Consider the following 16,695-nt stretch of genomic DNA (forward strand, 5'->3'; position numbering starts at 1 on the left):
GTGGTATTGAGAGGAGTATTAATGGTGTTGAGCAGCCCTTCTGTGCTACCTGTACAGAAGAGGGCGTCTAAGTGAACACGGAGATTCATGCTGGCGGTGTGGGTATTGCCCATCCTCTACCCTCAGCTCTGCCCTAATTTGGGGGACCTTGAACTAAGTTCTTATCTTCTCCCAAATCAGGAAGGTGTTCGGGAGCAACAGAGTGGCCACGTGCCAGAATCCTAGAACGACACTGGGGTCCGCGGCGGCCCCCAGCAGTTTGCATTCAGGGGGTCTGCAGGTTGGAGCCGACTGATCCGGGTTAGATGTGCATCTGGGACCCGCTGGGTGAGGCTGCACGATGTTAGATGTTCTCTCCAGCTTCGCGGTGTGTGGGCCGTGTCCTGCTCTGAGGTGGATGCCGGTGCGCACAACCTGCGTGGGCCTCCTCCAGCCTGAGATACAAGTGTGTCTCATACAGATTATCTAAATAAAATTTTTTAACGTTTATTTGTTTTTGAGAGACAGAAACAGAGTGCAAGTCGGGGAGGGGCAGAGAGAGAGGGAGACAGAATTCGAAGCAGGCTCCAGGCTCTGAGCTGTCAGCACAGAGCCCAATGTGGGGCTCGAACTCACGAACTGTGAGATCATGACCTGAGACGAAGTCAGATGCTTAACTGACTAAGCCCCCCCAGGCACCCCCAGAGTATCCTTTTAAACCTTGAGGCTCCTCCCGCCACCCTTTTGCAGAAAGTCTGTTCCTTCTGCAATTATTTCTGCAAACTGGCGAAGAACGCCGGGGCTCAGTCCACGAGGTATTAGCCATTCCTGCTTCCCTCGGCCTCTCTGCCAGGCTTTCCAGGATTCCCTGCTGCTTTGCAGACCCGGTCCCTGCGGCCATCAGCACGCAGAGCTCCACACTTGGGCTTCACTGTTTCAGGTTACTTTTTAGTTGGTGTGCATATACTGGTCCTGCCCCAGAGCCCCTGGTTCCCCACCCAGGCCTCCTCGATTAGCCCCTGGTTCCTAGTATTAAGCAGAAATCACCAGCCCAGACTCCCTGCTTCTGGGAGGCTCCTCTTGGAGGCCTTGATAGCTGTCCTGCCATAGAGTTTGTTTCATCCTGTTTGATCGCCCTAACTTCATACTTTAGGGGGCAAGGATTGGGGCTGTCACGTCTATTTCCTCCGTCCTGGTTTCTTACACAAATCAGCCCAGCCTCCCTCCCGCCGCCCCAACCTGGGACAGTTGTGCACAGGCCACAGGTGGTCCAGAACGCCACCTGCAGACTTCTGCTCACTCAGAGGCGCACAGGCCTTGCTTATTTAAAACCTCAAAACGGGGGAGATAACTGTGCCAAACTCATAGGATGGTAATGAGTGAAATGGGCTAACGCGTTGAGCATGTAGCTTGGTGCCCGGCACACGTACATGCTCACGGAGTCTCAGTATCCTTAGTGCTGCTGTTACCAGTAGGGGCTCTCTGGCCACAGGAGGTCTCTCTACAGCCCTCCCCACCCCCGCCGGAGCGCCCAGTGCGTCAGCCCTCGGCGGTGGAGACCCACCCGGCAGTTCTTTGCGGAACCAGGGTCACCTGAGATTGACTACCTGTCGGGAGATCTTCCCGAAGGTCTCAACCTTGGCCCCGCGGACCCGCATTGCATGGGTGCACGATACAGCACTGAACCATTTTCAGATAAACTCATGAAGGCAGCAAAATAAGTGGATGTTTTCAGAGCAAGGATAACAAAGGAGAGGCTTGAAATAACTGTTAAGTCTCCAGGTCTGACAGCAAGAAATTCATCACAACAGCTTTATTTGAACTTTCAAACTGTTTACCATCAAAATATCAATGGCAGATGCTTATCAGCTGCTTTGGTTTTGGGGTGCTGTGCTAAGTGCTTCCCAGCCCCGGGTGCTGAGCTAAGTGCTTTTCTCAGCCCAGAGTGCTGTGCTGAGTGCTTCCAGCCCCGGGTGCTATTCTAAGTGCTTTTCCCAGCCCACGGTGCTGTGCTAAGTGCTTTACAGGTGCTTTGCATCCGTTACCCATCTGCAGTTAGTGCTGCTCTCATTTCCACCTAACAGGGAACAGAGGCTGGAGGGGGGCAGGGGGCGTTTGCCTCCAGCTACAGTCGGGAAGTGACAGATGAGAGGACTGAGCCCCAGGCAATCCAGGGCCAGCGCGCAGACTGCGAACCGCCCACCCCCAAGACCTCCTGTCTCCCAGCCCACCTTCGCCCTGGGTGTGGATTCATCTCTACGTGACTGTAAATCAAACTGAAGGACAGAAGCGGCACAAGAAATGACTGGAGTGCGTTGCGCCCACAGCGCAGCTCTGGTGGCCGAGTTAATCCGGCTGCGCGGGGGAGCTTCGCCCAGAGCTCAGGGGTTGTCAGCGGCTGCGTCCGCGCTATTCTGCCTGCGGCAAACTCGCTCTCTTCTTTTTCACGATGACGGCGACATCGTTTTTCAGCCTCCGCAAGCTGGACTCCAGCACGTCTCCAAAGTCCTTTAACTTCTGTGCCTGTTGCTGTACGAACGGTCGAAGCATTTCATCTTCCTCCTGGAAATGAAGGAACGGGGGGAAAGGATAGCAGCCTCAGGGGGGTGCCCGGAAGTTCTGCCGACGAGCTTCGTGGGAAAGTTGCCGGCAGAGGTGGTGAGTCCCCTGGCGGCCTGTCCAGCGTGGGGAAGGCCGCCCGCCCGGCCTTCGGTTGCCGCTGCTGGAGAGAAGGGCTCATTCAGATCGGAATGACCCGGATGCCTTTAATACCGGGGGGAGTTCTGGGGTTTGCCAAGGACCGCGCGGGGGTGGGGGTGGGGGTGCGCCCGTCGGTAGCGGAGTGGGGGCTGCCTGCTGCGGGCCCCACCCCGGGGAGGCAGGTGCAGGGGCACGGGTGGGCCCGAGTGCCCGCGTGCGACAGTGGAGCGGAGGGTGACCGCGCTCACGAGTCGGGAGCCGGCAGAGGGCACCGAGCGTCCCTGCAGGTGGTTCCCGGATCACTAGTGAGATGGCAGCTGGGATACTTAGGCCATTGCTTCCAGTGTGTTTTCCATCCTGGTTTTCTCTTAAACGTCGTCGTTTATATTTTCTGAATACTACTCTGTGATGAAAAACAATACAAATGGGGTGTGGCTTTTTTTTTTTTTTTTTTTAGCCTTGTTTACAGTGTCTTTCCCCTCATCAGTTTTTCTTTCTCTGCAATTGTGAGAGACAGGCGCACACGAGAACCCTTAATGTGTTGAAGGGAATACACCTGCGCAACACAGACCTCCGCAGGTCACACCCTCTCTCCCCCAGGAACAACCACTACTAGCCTGACTTCCGTGATCATCATTTTCTTGTGCCACCTGGAATGCAGCCTGAACCGTATATTTTGCCCGTTTCCTGTCCATTTACGGAATCCTACTGGATGGTATCTTTGGTGGACTTGGAAGTCAGCGCTGACGGGTGGTGCTGAGATTCATCGACTGGCATGTGGCTAGGGTTCCCCGGTCCGGGAGGGGGGGGGGGGTGCTTCCCTGACCTCTCTTCCGCTGGGGTTTTCCGGTGCCGGTTGTTATGGAGGAGGGGGGGATTAAGAGCAGCTGGGGCATACACGCGTGGGTTTCTGCAGAATTTTTCAGCCGGTCCCTCATCTCAACCACAGAATAGGAAATGATCCGAGGGGCTATTTTCTCAATTCTCTCAAGAATGGTGTATAACTAGAATCATCCCAGTACGTGGGAGACAAATCCGTGCATTGAGAGCCTAGTGAGGTGGTTCTCGGACTTCAGTTCCCAGGCAGAATCACCTGGAGGGCTCGTTAAAGCACGGACTCCTGGGCCTCACTCCAGGGCTCTGGTTTAGCAGGTCTGGCAGGGGCCCTGGGGTTTGGACCTCTAAGACCCCAGATGATTCTGGAGCTGCTAGGCAGGGGGACCACCCTCTGAGAACCACTGCTTGGGGGCCTTGGGGCCGAATCCTCTGCAGAACCAGCTGACTCTGCGAAGAGCTGAGTCGCAGGCTTCTAGGGTTGATGCATTTTCCCACTTTTATTAGGTAAGTGGCAAAAAAATTTTTTTTCTAAGTGGTCGAACCAATTTAAACTCCTCCCGGCAATGCGTGGGTTTCTGTTGCTTCATCCCATCATCACAGCTGGGTATTTTTAGACCTTTAAGTTTTGCCAGCATGGTGGGTTTATAATACCGTTTCACTGTGGTTTCAATTAGTGTTTCCCGAACTACTCAAGAGGTTAAGCACCCTTTGACGTGTCTATTGGCCTTTTTTTTTTTTTTTCTTTTTTTTCTGTTGGGCTGTTTTTCTTTTTGGTTTGTGTAGTTCTTTGCTTTGGATCTTAGTTCATTACATGTTAAACGTGTTGTGTGTAAATAACCTTTCCTGGCCTCTTTTGCCTTTATTTTGGTATCTGGGCCAAAGTGTACCATTTAGTGCGGGTGCGTCTATCGGTGTTTCCCTTGACAGCCGGGTGTTTTGTCCTGTCCTGTCACCGCATGGTCATGATCATCTCTAGGCTTTTACCTTTTGCGGTTGAGTCCTTAGTTGTCACCTGAAATTGGTTTCTGGCTATAGTCTTAGGTAAGATTCCAATTTCATTTTGGAATGCATTTGTATGCATTTTTTTTTTAATTTTTAAAGTTTATGTGTTTATTTTGAGAGAGAGAGTGGGAGGAAGAGAGAGGGGATTGCAGGCAGGCTCCACAGTGTCAGCACAGAGCCCAGCACGGGGCTCGAACTCACAAAACTGTGAGATCGTGACCTGAGCTGAGATCAAGAGTCTGACGCTTAACCGACTGAGCCACCCAGGCGCCCCGGTGTGTATTCTTAATTCTAGCACCGTTTGTCGTAAAATCCACCCTTGCTGCCGTCACCGCAGTCCCTCATCGGTCACATAGCGTGTCTCTGGTCCTGGGTGAATCTATTTCCGGGCCTTCTGTCTTTCTCCTTTGGTTACCTTATCCGCACTGGGCTGATACTTTGCTGTCTGTTACCATAGCATTAAAGTAAGCCTTGGCATCAGGTCGGGCGAGGCTTCCGACGCTTGTGTTGGGTCTTGGCTGTTCTTTGCTTTCGCAATCCCATCTCAAGTATAGCATCATCTCGTCAGATCCCCTTACGTTTGGTTGGGTTACAGTGACTCTCGGGGACTCGAAAGAGTTGCAATTGTAAATCTTCCAAACTGTGGACACCTAGCACGTTTCCCCATTTATTTAGATCTTCGTTAACATCGCTCAAGCGAAGTTTAACATTTTCTCCATACCAGGCCATAGTTTTACGGGCTTTATAGCACAGTTTTATGTTAGCTATAGGCCTAAGTACTTCACGGATTTGATGCAATGATAAATGACATCTTTTACACAAGGCAGTGCTGTTGGATGCTGTTATATTCAAATGCAGTTAATTTTTTTTTTTGACGTTCGCTTATTTATTGTGAGACAGGGGAGGGGCAGAGAGTGAGACAGAGAATCCCAAGCAGGCTCTGCACTGTCGGCCCAGAGCCTGTCACGGGGCTTGAGCCCACGGACCATGAGAGCACGACCTGTGCCAAAATCAAGAGTAAGACACTCAAGCAAGTGAGCCACCCGGGCACCCCTCAAATGCAGTTAATGTTTTTTTTTTTTTTTTTTAATTTTAACGTTTATTTATTTTTGAGGAAGAGAGAGACGGAGCATGAACAGGGGAGGGGCAGAGAGAGAGGGAGACACAGAATCTGAAACAGGCTCCAGGCTCTGAGCGGTCAGCACAGAGCCCGACACGGGGCTCGAACTCACAGACCGTGAGATCATGACCTGAGCCGAAGTCAGATGCTTAACCGACCGAGCCACCCAGGCGCCCCAGTTAATGTTTAAATATTGATTTTCTTGGGGCGCCTGGGTGGCTCAGTCAGTTAAGCATCCAGCTTTGGCTCAGGTCACGATCTTGCGGTTTGTGAGTTCGAGCCCCACATCGGGCTCTGCGCTCACAGTGCAGAGCCTGCTTGGGATTCTCTCTCTGCCTCTCTCTCTGCCCCTCCCATGCACGCTCTCTCTCTCTCAAAACAAAACAAATATATATGTGTGTGTGTGTGTATATGATTTTCTTTCCGGCAACTTTGTCATTCTAGTAGTTAATTTATAAATTCTTCTGGAGTTTTAATTTGCATACACAGGTCATCTGAGAATAGTAACAGAGGCAGCATGGGGGTAGTAGGAGAGAACATAGACTGTGGAGGGACCCTTGCTGGGTTTGGAGGTTGGTCCTGCTAGTCAACTGGTTGTGTCCTCACCCAAGTTACTTAACCTGTCTTGTGCCTTAGACCCGTCATTTGTAAAATAAGGCTAATGATGGTACCGACGACATCGGGCTGTGAGAATTGAGTAACTGTAAAGCACTTAGTAAGTGTTGTATAAACATATGCTATTCTTGCTGTTACTTTTTCCCGTTTTCAACTTTATTCCTGTATTTCGTGCTCAAGTACAGCGTCACACAGAAGTCAAGTTGGCTAGCATCCCGGACTTCTTCCTGATGTAAAAGGAAAAAAGCATCCAGCGCTACACCATTAGGGATCATGCTTGCTCTGTGCTTAAGTCTGCCTTCCTCAGATTGAGGGATGTCCATTCTATTCCTAATATGCTAAGAGTTTTTATCATGGCAAGATGCTGAATTTTGTCACCTGCTTTTTCTGAATCTGTTGAAGTAACCTTGATTTTTCTCCTATCCTTTTTTAAAAAAATGCTTATTTATTTTAAGAGAGAGAGCGAGCACGTGAGCAGGGGAGGGGCAGAGAGAGAATCCCAAGCGGGCCTTGAACCCGCAAACGGTGTGCAAGATCATGTGTGACCTGAGCCCAAATCGAGAGTTAGGTGCTTAACGGACGGAGCCACCCGGGACACCTCCTCTAGCATTTTAGTGTGATGAATTGTATTTATTTGGTTTATAACAGTAAGCCAAATCTGTGTTTCTGGGATACTGTGTAAGTCATAAAGTCAATGAATATCACTACCTGGAAACAGCCAGCAGCGCACTTGAATAAAAAAGCAAGAGCAGGGGCGCCTGGGTGGCGCAGTCGGTTAAGCGTCCGACTTCAGCCAGGTCACGATCTCGCGGTCCGTGAGTTCGAGCCCCGCGTCAGGCTCTGGGCTGATGGCTCGGAACCTGGAGCCTGCTTCCAATTCTGTGTCTCCCTCTCTCTCTGCCCCTCCCCCGTTCATGCTCTGTCTCTCTCTGTCCCAAAAATAAATAAAAAACGTTGAAAAAAAAAAAAAATTTAAAAAAGCAAGAGCAGAGACGGATGCCCAGGAGAGCAGCGGACATACTGTTCAGGCCTCCGCCTCCTCTTTTGTTGAACACACATATCCCCCAGCTCAAGAAATGCGGTTCTTTCCAGGGTGCCTGGGGGGCTCAGTCGGTGGAGCGACCGACTTCGGCTCAGGTCATGATCTCACAGTCTGTGCGTTCAAGCCCCGCATCGGGCTCTGTGCTGATGGCTCGGAGCCCGGAGCCCACTTCGGATTCTGTGTCTCCCTCTTTCTCTGCCTCTCCCCCACTCATGCTCTGTCTCTCTCTCTCTCTCTCTCTCAAAAATAAATATTAAAAAATTAAAAAGAAATGCAGTTCTTTCCAATGCCTAAATCTAATGGAAGAAGAACCCTGTTGCTCCCAGGATTCCGGTTACTTACAGGAGGTTTCTCTTGTCTCAGTCGGAGAAGCTGCCCTCTTGCCTGGTTCATGCTGTGGTAGAACAGCTTAAGGGCTTTGGCAAATTCTCTGTCGGAGCTGGCTGGCCGAGTGTACATTTGGTTCATCTCTCTGGCTGCTGGAGGGTGTGCTGCCGTCCAAGTTAGCTTCAGGGTGTTGGAAGGCTTATGTGCTGAGGCGGTGAGGAGACAGAACATTTATTTCAACATCTGCTCTCCCAAGTCTCTATGTACATATTTATTTTGGTGGCAATCTACACCAGCATTTATCAAGCACAGGTTGAGACACATCCAGGCAGAAGGGGAAAAAATTCTCAGATTTTTTTTTTTTTTATGAAACAAGATATAGATCAACTCATTAAAAAGTAAATTTCTTTGAAATACAAATACACATCTCAGAGCTGAGTTGGTTAAGCATCCAACCTTAGCTCAGGTTACGATCTCACAGTTCGTGAGTTCAAGCCCCGCTTTGGGCTCTGTGCTGACAGCTTGGAGCCTAGAGCCTGCTGCAGATTCTGTGTCTCCCTCTCTCTCTGACCCTCCCCTGATCTCTCTTTCTCTCTCTCTCAAAAATAAACATAAATTAAAAAAAAAATATATATATATATAAATATACGTCTCAAACGTAGGAGTTTAGAGAGAAACTTAACAAGCAAGACTTACGTAGCCTCTCACCTTGTTGAGTAGAACCGACCTTCTCAAGTGATTGTTTGAGAAACACGTTTTCTTCTCTCAGGGCTCTGTTGGTGTCTCTGAGCAGCTCTGTCTCCTGCTCTAACTTGAGCAGCTTCATGTAGAGTTCCGATATCTGATTTGATGGCGTCTACAAAAAACATGTCAGGTTAGCCTTTCGCGGGGTTATCTGCATACCCTTTGGGACTGGCAGTTTTACCCCCCCTAGATGGGGTGGGGGTGAGGGTGTGGTGAGCAGGGTTGAAGCCCCTGGGGGAACACAGGAGTAAATAAGGAAAACATTTGTTAAGTGGAAGGAACACCGATGATCCCTAAGCAGCTGTCACGTGCGATGCCCGTTTGAATGTCACATAAATGGGCACACCTGGCCTGGATCCATCAGAGTGGACATTTTCTTGGTGTCCACCATGACGTGGCCTTCACTTGTGACCATGAGGTCCGACTGAGAGCAGTCCAGCTGGGTGCAGCCTTCTGTAATGTGAGGGAGACACCATCAAGGAAAGAAACACCTCCAGGCCCAGTGTTGTGTGAAGAGATTTTTTTTAAATGTATGTTCCTTTGTTTATTTATTTATTTAGAGACAGAATACCAGCAAGGGAGGGGCAGAGAGAGAGAGAGGGAGAGAGGAATCCCCAGCAGGCTCCGCACGGTCAGCGCAGAGCCCCACGCAGGGCTCGAACTCACGAACCGTGAGATCGTGACCTGAGCTGAAATCAAGAGTCAGACACTTAACCAACTGAGCCACCCAGGCGCCCCTACATGAAGAGGTTTAAGCCATTTAATCCCCTGTGGACTAGAGCCCAGGGACCCAGGAGAAGACCGCTCTGGGCTATTAAGACCCTGACCCCCTCCCTCCTCCACATCCTTGGCAACCCTAGATATATTGACGTGATATCTGATTGAAGAATGCATCGTGCCAAAGAGGAAGCAAACGTGGTACCTTGAAGACCCCATAAATCAACAATGAGAGCGTTTGTTTGTAAATAATTCAGAAACTCCTGAGATGCATTTAAGGCCGTAAATTGGACAGTTTCTTCTATTTGGGGATTCACCATTTTCCATACAGGCTTGGTATATAAAGTGCTTGAAAGGTCATAAATTCTGTACCTGAGAAAAGAACATAAAACAGCATTGCATGCCAGAAGGGACACATTTACAAAGAAATGGATCAGATGAGCCAAAGAATGATGGCTTGGCTTGGTTACTTGATACGAGACGACCTGAAATTGATCCTCGTGCTTGCCACCCCCCAACGTCTCTGCTATTTAACACGAGTAGCACCACTACATGGACAGTATTAAATGTCTAGCAAAAAGGAAATGGATTTTGAGAAATACGTTCTACTTTGATCATCTAAAATTGTTAATTTTATTTATTTATATTTTTTTAGTGTTTATTTTTGAGACAGAGAGAGAAAGAGACAGAGTGTGAGCAGAGGAGGGGCAGAGAGAGGGGGAGACCCAGAATCCGAAGCAGGCTCCAGGCTCTGAGCTGTCAGCACGGAGCCCGATGCGGGGCTCGAACCCACGAACTGTGAGATCGTGACCTGAGCCCAAGTTGGACACTTAACCGACTGAGCCACCCAGGCGCCCCTAAAATTGTTAATATTCCACGTGAGGTGGTGTTTTGGGTTTTGTCCTTCAAAGTTTCCCTTGCTTTATTGCTTTCTCTCTTACCGTCTCTTAGCCTGACTAAGCCTATCTGGTGTTTCTTCCATATTGTGATAACAGTCCTTTCATTTCCAACTCAAAAAGACAAAAAACAAAAAACACAACAAAAAAACCATGATTCTATGTAGAGAGTACAGCTTCCCTTGATATTCTATCAGATAATTAGAATCTCTGACCACTGCTTCAATCACTGAGGATCAATAAACGTGGCTTTCAGTCCAGCAACCTAGAAGGATGTGGGACTTCTATTAACCGATGGGGAAATAGGCATTTTGGGGTTGAACAAGCAGAGAGACGTATGAAAATTTCGTGATGAACTCGTTTTTCAAGCGCCAGGAGAGACTCCCGCCCGCCAAGGCCCGCGAGGTGGGGGGTGTGTGCGCAGCCGGTACCCCATCTGAATGCCTCGCCCTGCGTCCTCCTTCAGCCACTTGACCCCAAGGCACCGCACGAGGCCAACCTGGAAGTCCATCCTCTTGCCCAGCAGCTCCGACGGGTCGATAACCACGTCCTCCTCACCGCACGCTCTGCGAACAGAGGAGGACAGGGCAGATCACAGGTCAGCCGGGGCCCGAGCAGGTGAGGGTCGTGTCGTCAAAGGGCACTCCTGAGACTCCTCAAGATATGGCCAGCTTCTCTGAAGAAAAGACGAGGAGCGTTGCCAGCCGTGGAGCGCGTTCACGCAACAGGCATTCAAGGAGCTCCCGGCCTCCTGGAGGAAGAGACCGCAACGTAACCGCCTCGTGTAATACGCGACCCAGCCCTGGAGCCCCGGGCGGGTTCCCAGTGGGGTAGAGGATGCGGCCTCTCAAGGCGACCCTTTCCTTGGTGAGCTCTGCACAGTCCAGAGTCAACTCCAGGCCTACAGCTTCGCGAACCAGTTTGGACAGCTTTCCAACAGGGGGCGTCTGTCGCGTCAACCTCGCATCGAGCCTATAAGCTAGAATGTGCCTTAGGAGTTTGCAACGAGAGAGAAACCGTCCGGCAGCCGAGAAGCCCGAGGTGGCCAAGTGACCAGAAAGTTGCTGAGACTCCCAGTAAAGACAGTGAGTCGATGGTCGGCTTGGTCTCTGGGTGCCAGGACCCCCGCGGCCCTGAGCTGGTTCCCTCCTCAGAAAGACAGGGAGGCCGTCCCGGGTGCCTAAGAGCACCTCGCACCCAGACCAGACCCCCGCCTGCCCGCCTCTTTGCTTAGAATTGCTGAGAGACCTGGGCTTTTGTGAAAACGCTGTGGACTGCCCATGGCCTAGAGAGAGGGAAGAGAGGGGGTCCCTGAGAGGACGGTGAAGGGCAGTGTAGCAGAGTTATGGCAACGCCCGTCCCCACAGAAGGTCGGCAAAAAACTCAGAAGGAGGCCACGTCAGGGAACGAAGACACCTCAGTCCCTGCCTTGAGGGAAGGGACAGAAAACCGATGGGAGCCTACACCACGGATGGAGAAGGGACGAGCTGGAAACTCTGCTTTCTTCCAGCCCTCGGGCCGCATCAGCGAGGACCTGAGATATTCCGGGCCCGCCGATTTGGCCGCCGTGGCAAAAATCAGATTTGCTGGGGCCAAATCGTGACTGAATGAGCTCTTCGGGAACACCGTGCTGACCAGCTCATCCAGGAGAGCGCAGGCGTGCTGGGAGTTTTCTGCCAGGACCGGGCCGGGCTGGGGGGGGCGGGTAGAGAGGGGACACCCACCGTCCCGCCGGGGAGCAGGGAGTCACGCAGACGTGCACCACGGCCTCTTCCTCCCCCTCGCAGTTCATGAACTCCACCTGCTCCTCCAGCTTCATGGAGTAGGCCAGCGACTGGAGCCAGATGTGGGCTGAGCCCAAGTGGACAACCTCGACAGGATCCCAGAAGGGGTCATCTTCCTGAGCCACGTGGCTCTCTTCTCCATCCAGAAAGCGCCGGTAAAGTTCCTCCATGAGAAATTTCCTGTTGATAAACTTGGCTTTTGACCAAATCCACACCTACGAGCACAAAGATAGGTCACCGGGATTGGATTTCACCTGTTCACAGTTCGTTCCCATGACTTTTCCCAGCATGCTTTCCCAGATGGGCCGGCTTTGGGGCACCCAGGACCCCCTAACACTCTCGTCAAGCCTAGCTTTGCGGTGAGGTCCTCCAGGAGTCCACGTTCGTTCCTGACCCACGGCTCCAGCATTTCTTGGGCTGCTGGGGCCTAATAACTTAGAGGAGATAACGAAGGGATCAAACAATACACTGTCCCAGGAGAGATGACGGTTTGGGACTCAGGGAACACAGAAGAGTGGCCCTCGAAGATGTCTGTGTCCCAGTCTCTGGAACCTGCCAACATGTTACCTTATGTGGAAAAGGGAATTATGGTTGTAGGTGGAATGAAGTTCGCTTATCAGCTGACCTTAAAATGGGGAGATTTGCTCACACTGTCTAGGTGGGTCCAGTGTAACCACGTGGACCTTTTTTTTTTTTTTTTTAATTTTTTTTTACATTTAGTTTTGAGAGGTAGAGAGAGTCAGAGCACAAGTCCGGGAGGGGCAGAGAGAGAAGGAGACACAGAATCCGGGGTGGGCTCCAGGCTCTGAGCTGTCAGCACAGAGCTCAACGCAGGGCTCAGACTCACAAACCATGAGATCGTGACCTGAGCCGAAGTCGGAGGCTCAACCGACTGAGCCACCCAGGCGCCCCCACATGGACCTTAACTGTGGAAGGGGGAGGCAGAAGAGACGGTCAGACGGCGACGGAAGGGGAGTCAGGGAGACGCCAAGTGGCTGACTTTGGAAATGGAGCACAATGGAGCCCAGGAAAGCGGGGGCCTCTGGAAGCTTCAAGAAGCAAGGAAACAGCTTCTCAGACCCTCAGGCCCCCAGAAAGGAAAGCTGTGCCAGCACCTCGCTTGTGGCACAGGGAGGCCCGGGCGGGGCCGTAAGGTGACAATGTGTGCTCTCACGCCCCCCCCCCCCACCCCGAGAACCTGCCCCTGTCTGTCCCTGAGTGAGGGACAGGGCTGCTGAGAGGACATACGGTGAGGTGATGGGGGCACAAGGAGCCAACCGATGTGTCGCTGTCCCTCTGAGTGTTACGTGCCTTCAAAGAAAAAGATCCCCCTCCAGACACTACAAAGACTTCGTTCTTTCCTTCTTTGCCTCGAGTGAAACCCGTCCTCTCCCCCGAGAGGCGGGGTAAAGACTGCGTGTGAACCTGACCCTGGCAGAGCACAGCACGAGCTCCAGCACGTGGGTTTTTCAAGCCCTGAGGCTGGGGCACCAAGACGGTGGGAATCGGCGTCCTCAGTCCGCTGCATCCTTCCTGGCGGACGGCGGGCCCTGGGCCCTGTGACAGCTCAGCGGGGCTCTGCGGACCGGCAGGGGGCTCTGCTGACCCTCCCGTCCCCCGCGGGGCCTCAGCCGAGCACGGAGACTCCCAGGCCGGAAGCCTGTTGCACAGACACCGCTGAGAAGTCAGGGCTGAGACCCTCCCTGTCCTCACAAGCCCCGGCTTGCTCCCGAATCGCCCCCGACGTGTCTCTCGTCGGTCACGTGAAGTGGCCTGGGGGGGGGGGGGTCCCGTCTCCGCCCTGTGCGCGCACGGTCCAGCGGTCTAGGGCGAACATCTGCGAGGCGGACCGCCACAAAAGTGCCGAGGCTGCTGTTCGCCCTTCCCAGCCTCACACACGAAACCTCCCAGGAAGGGCCGAGGGACTGCCAGCATCTCCGAGGCCCCCGGGGAAGGCGTAACTTCATCCGGGGAGAGGCCACTGATCCACTCGGAAGGTAAAAACGGACAGCCTTGGAGATGACGGATCAGTAAGCTTAGTCTCTGCCCGAGGAAAGAGGAAAGCGAGCGACATCACCGTAAAAGCAATTAGCACGCAGCCCCTGAAAAGAGAACCTGGTTTCTGCTAATCATAGGAAAGGCTGAACGAGATCCTTTTCAATTCACCTTAAACTATAATGAGCAACGAAATACAGAGGAACATGAAATCTCCTTAAAACGAGGTCTGACAAGACAGTAGGAAATGGCCAAACCGAACCCTGGCGGGGCGCCTGGCCCCAGAGGCAAAGTACTGGGTCACCAGAGCTCCTTTGTCCTGATGGCTCCTTCCAGAAAACGCAAAAGACAAAATCACGGTCGCACACGCATTGAGGATTCAGCTCCAAAGGCCTCGTGGGACACGCGCAGAAGTCAAGGTCGACTTCCCAGGGTGGGGGTCTCCCAGGAGACCCTCCTGAGTCACGAGATGTGTCCCCCCAAACCGTACGTTGAAGCCTGACCCTCAGTGCGCCGGGACGACGAGGAGGTGGGGCCGTGAGGGTGGACGCCTCACGAATGCACTCATTGCCCTCATGAAAGAGGCCTCAGTGCTCCCCGGCCCCTAGCGCCACGTGAGGACCCGGCGAGAAGGTGTCCTTCACCGGATACCAAATGTGCCTGTGCCACGACCTCTGCTCCCAGCCTCCAAGCTGTGGTGTTGCCGTAGCAACACGAAGGAACTGAGACCCCTCTGCCCTTTCACCCCACGCCAGGGGACACACGGGAGGCCACCTCGGCACCGGTCAGAGGAAGAGACCAGGCAGAAAGGGAGGGGCGCCCGGGTGGCTCAGTCGGCTGAGCGTCCGACCCCGGCTCAGGGCCTGATCTCACGGTTCGTGAGTTCGAGCCCCGTGTCGGGCTCTGCACGGACAGTGCGGAGCCTGCTTGGGATCCTCTGCGGCCTCCTCTCTCTGCTCCTCCCCGGCTCGCACATGCTCAACCCGCCCCCTCTCTTTTTCAAATAAACATTAAAAAAAATAAATAAATGGAGAGTGGTGGTTGGGAGCGATCCCAGGGTTGGTGCCATGTGGGAGAGAGGACCAGGAGAGAAACGTGGGGGAGGCGGGGGGTCCATCCCAGAGTCTGTCCCCAGAGCCCAGCTCACACTGGGAACACGCAGTGCCTTCACGGGGTCTCCACAGGACAGTCTGTCCCCGTGAGAGCCCTCAGAAACCCCATCCCCAGAGGCATCCTCACCTCGCGGGTCCTTTGGTTGGTCACCTTCACCATGACCTCCTTCTGTAGCTCGTGGCCCCTGGAGTCTGAAGCCGCTAAATTCTTCACCTTCAGTTCCATTCTGAGTCCCTGTAAGGGGGACCCTTCTCGCTGAGCGCACAGCCCACACCGCCCTCGCCATTTCCTTCTCCTCCTCGCACCTTCCCAACACGCAGAAGTGTCTTGAACGTGTCCTGGGGATCGGATCCTGGGTCACCGGGGGGCCACCCCCTGCTCGGGTCTTCTCTGTGGCTAGAAGGCTTCAGGGTCCTGGACCCGGGGAAGCCCTTTCTGGAGGGCAACCTGGGAGGGGTGGCCTGGCAAGCAAGCATCGGTCTGGGAGCCTGGAGGGCCGTGGAGGCCGTGGGGGCCTTGGTAGGCATGACGCTGGCGGCTGGGACTGCTGAGGCCTGGGGGTTGGCCTGGGTTCTGTCACTGGCTCACTGCGGGGTCCTGGGGGGAGCCCCTCACCTCTCCAGGCCCCGTGCCCTCGCCGGTACGGCAAAGCCGGCTGGGGCGGTGGGGGTGAGGGGCCGTGGACCCTGTTCCCTGAGGTCCTTCCGGACCCAGCGTTACTCCGTCTTCCAGCCCTTACCTTCTTCAGCTCTTCGCCCATTTGATTGGCTTCTGCCACCAGGGGCATCAGTCTGACGTAGTCCTGGAACACCGCCAGCATGCCGGGGTCCGCTTTCCCATCGCCGTGGCTCGCAGCCCCTGGAAACCAGCAGGGTCCCGGTGAAGGTCGGTCACTGGTTCTGGGAGACTTGTCAGCCACGAAGGGGTTTATTTATATGCTTATGTACTCAGTTATTTGACGGTTCACCAAATGTCCACATGGGGCTCCTGGGTGGCTCGGTCGGTTGAGCATCTGACTTCGGCTCAGGTCATGATCTCACGGTTCGTGGTTTCGAGCCCCGCGTCGGGCTCTGTGCCGACAGCTCAGAGCCTGGAGCCTGCTTCGGATTCTGTGTCTCCCTCTCTCTCTGCCCCTCCCCAGCTCCTGTTCTGTCTCTTTCTCAAAAATCAACAAACGTTAAAAAAATTAAAGGTCCTAGCAGAGTCCCATGTAGGGATTCTGGTTCCCTAGGAGGTTGTACCCATGTGCACTCATTCAGCTATTGATTGGAGCCTGGACTCTGAGCTGTGAGATGATTTGTAGAAGATTCGCAATTTAAAATGACTTTTGTCCAGTAGAAGATTATTGCCCCCAAAACCATCAACCAGCTTTGTCTCAGTCTTATTTCACTATTCTTCCCTCTTGTGCTTTACTCTTGAACCTTGGGAAATGCAGGGGTTAGGGCCCTGACGCCCCATACGGTCAAAAATCCATTCAACTTTTGAGTCCCCCAAAACATAACAACTAATAGCCTTCTGTTGGTCCAAAGACTTACCAATAAGCAGATGATTAACATATATTTTGTATGTTCTATGTATTATATACTTACAATAAAGTAAGCTGGAGAAAAGAAAATGTTAAAGTCATAAGAAAGAAAAAATACATTTATAGGACTGTGCTGTGTTTATAAAAAACAAACAAAAGACCACCACAAGTGGACCCACACAGTTCAAACCCATGTTGTCTAAGGGTCAACTGTATCTATCGCCTTCTTCTCCGTTTATTAACAAAATAGTTTAATAAATCTTTGACATGTGCTCACTCTACAATATGGAAATCCTAAT

The 16,695-nt window shown here is 52.7% G+C and overlaps 1 protein-coding gene across 1 annotated transcript in view; it reads right to left on the reverse strand.

The window, feature by feature from the left end:
- Positions 1-686: 686 nt before the first annotated feature.
- Positions 687-16,695, reverse strand: part of LOC109251083 (kinesin-like protein KIF28P) — a 78,672-nt gene continuing 62,663 nt past the window's right edge. The window contains exons 15-24 of the mRNA XM_019422370.2: positions 15,611-15,729; positions 14,998-15,105; positions 11,704-11,978; positions 10,411-10,545; positions 9,289-9,455; positions 8,713-8,819; positions 8,319-8,478; positions 7,638-7,828; positions 2,413-2,541; positions 687-807 (exon numbers count right to left, since the gene is read on the reverse strand). Coding sequence (XP_019277915.2) covers positions 694-807; positions 2,413-2,541; positions 7,638-7,828; positions 8,319-8,478; positions 8,713-8,819; positions 9,289-9,455; positions 10,411-10,545; positions 11,704-11,978; positions 14,998-15,105; positions 15,611-15,729 — 1,505 coding nt within the window. The 3' untranslated portion in view covers positions 687-693. The remainder of the gene's footprint in view (positions 808-2,412; positions 2,542-7,637; positions 7,829-8,318; positions 8,479-8,712; positions 8,820-9,288; positions 9,456-10,410; positions 10,546-11,703; positions 11,979-14,997; positions 15,106-15,610; positions 15,730-16,695) is intronic.

This window comes from Panthera pardus, unplaced genomic scaffold, assembly GCF_024362965.1.
Source record: "Panthera pardus isolate Hobbes unplaced genomic scaffold, ASM2436296v1 HiC_scaffold_21, whole genome shotgun sequence".
Classification (NCBI taxonomy): domain Eukaryota; kingdom Metazoa; phylum Chordata; class Mammalia; order Carnivora; family Felidae; genus Panthera; species Panthera pardus.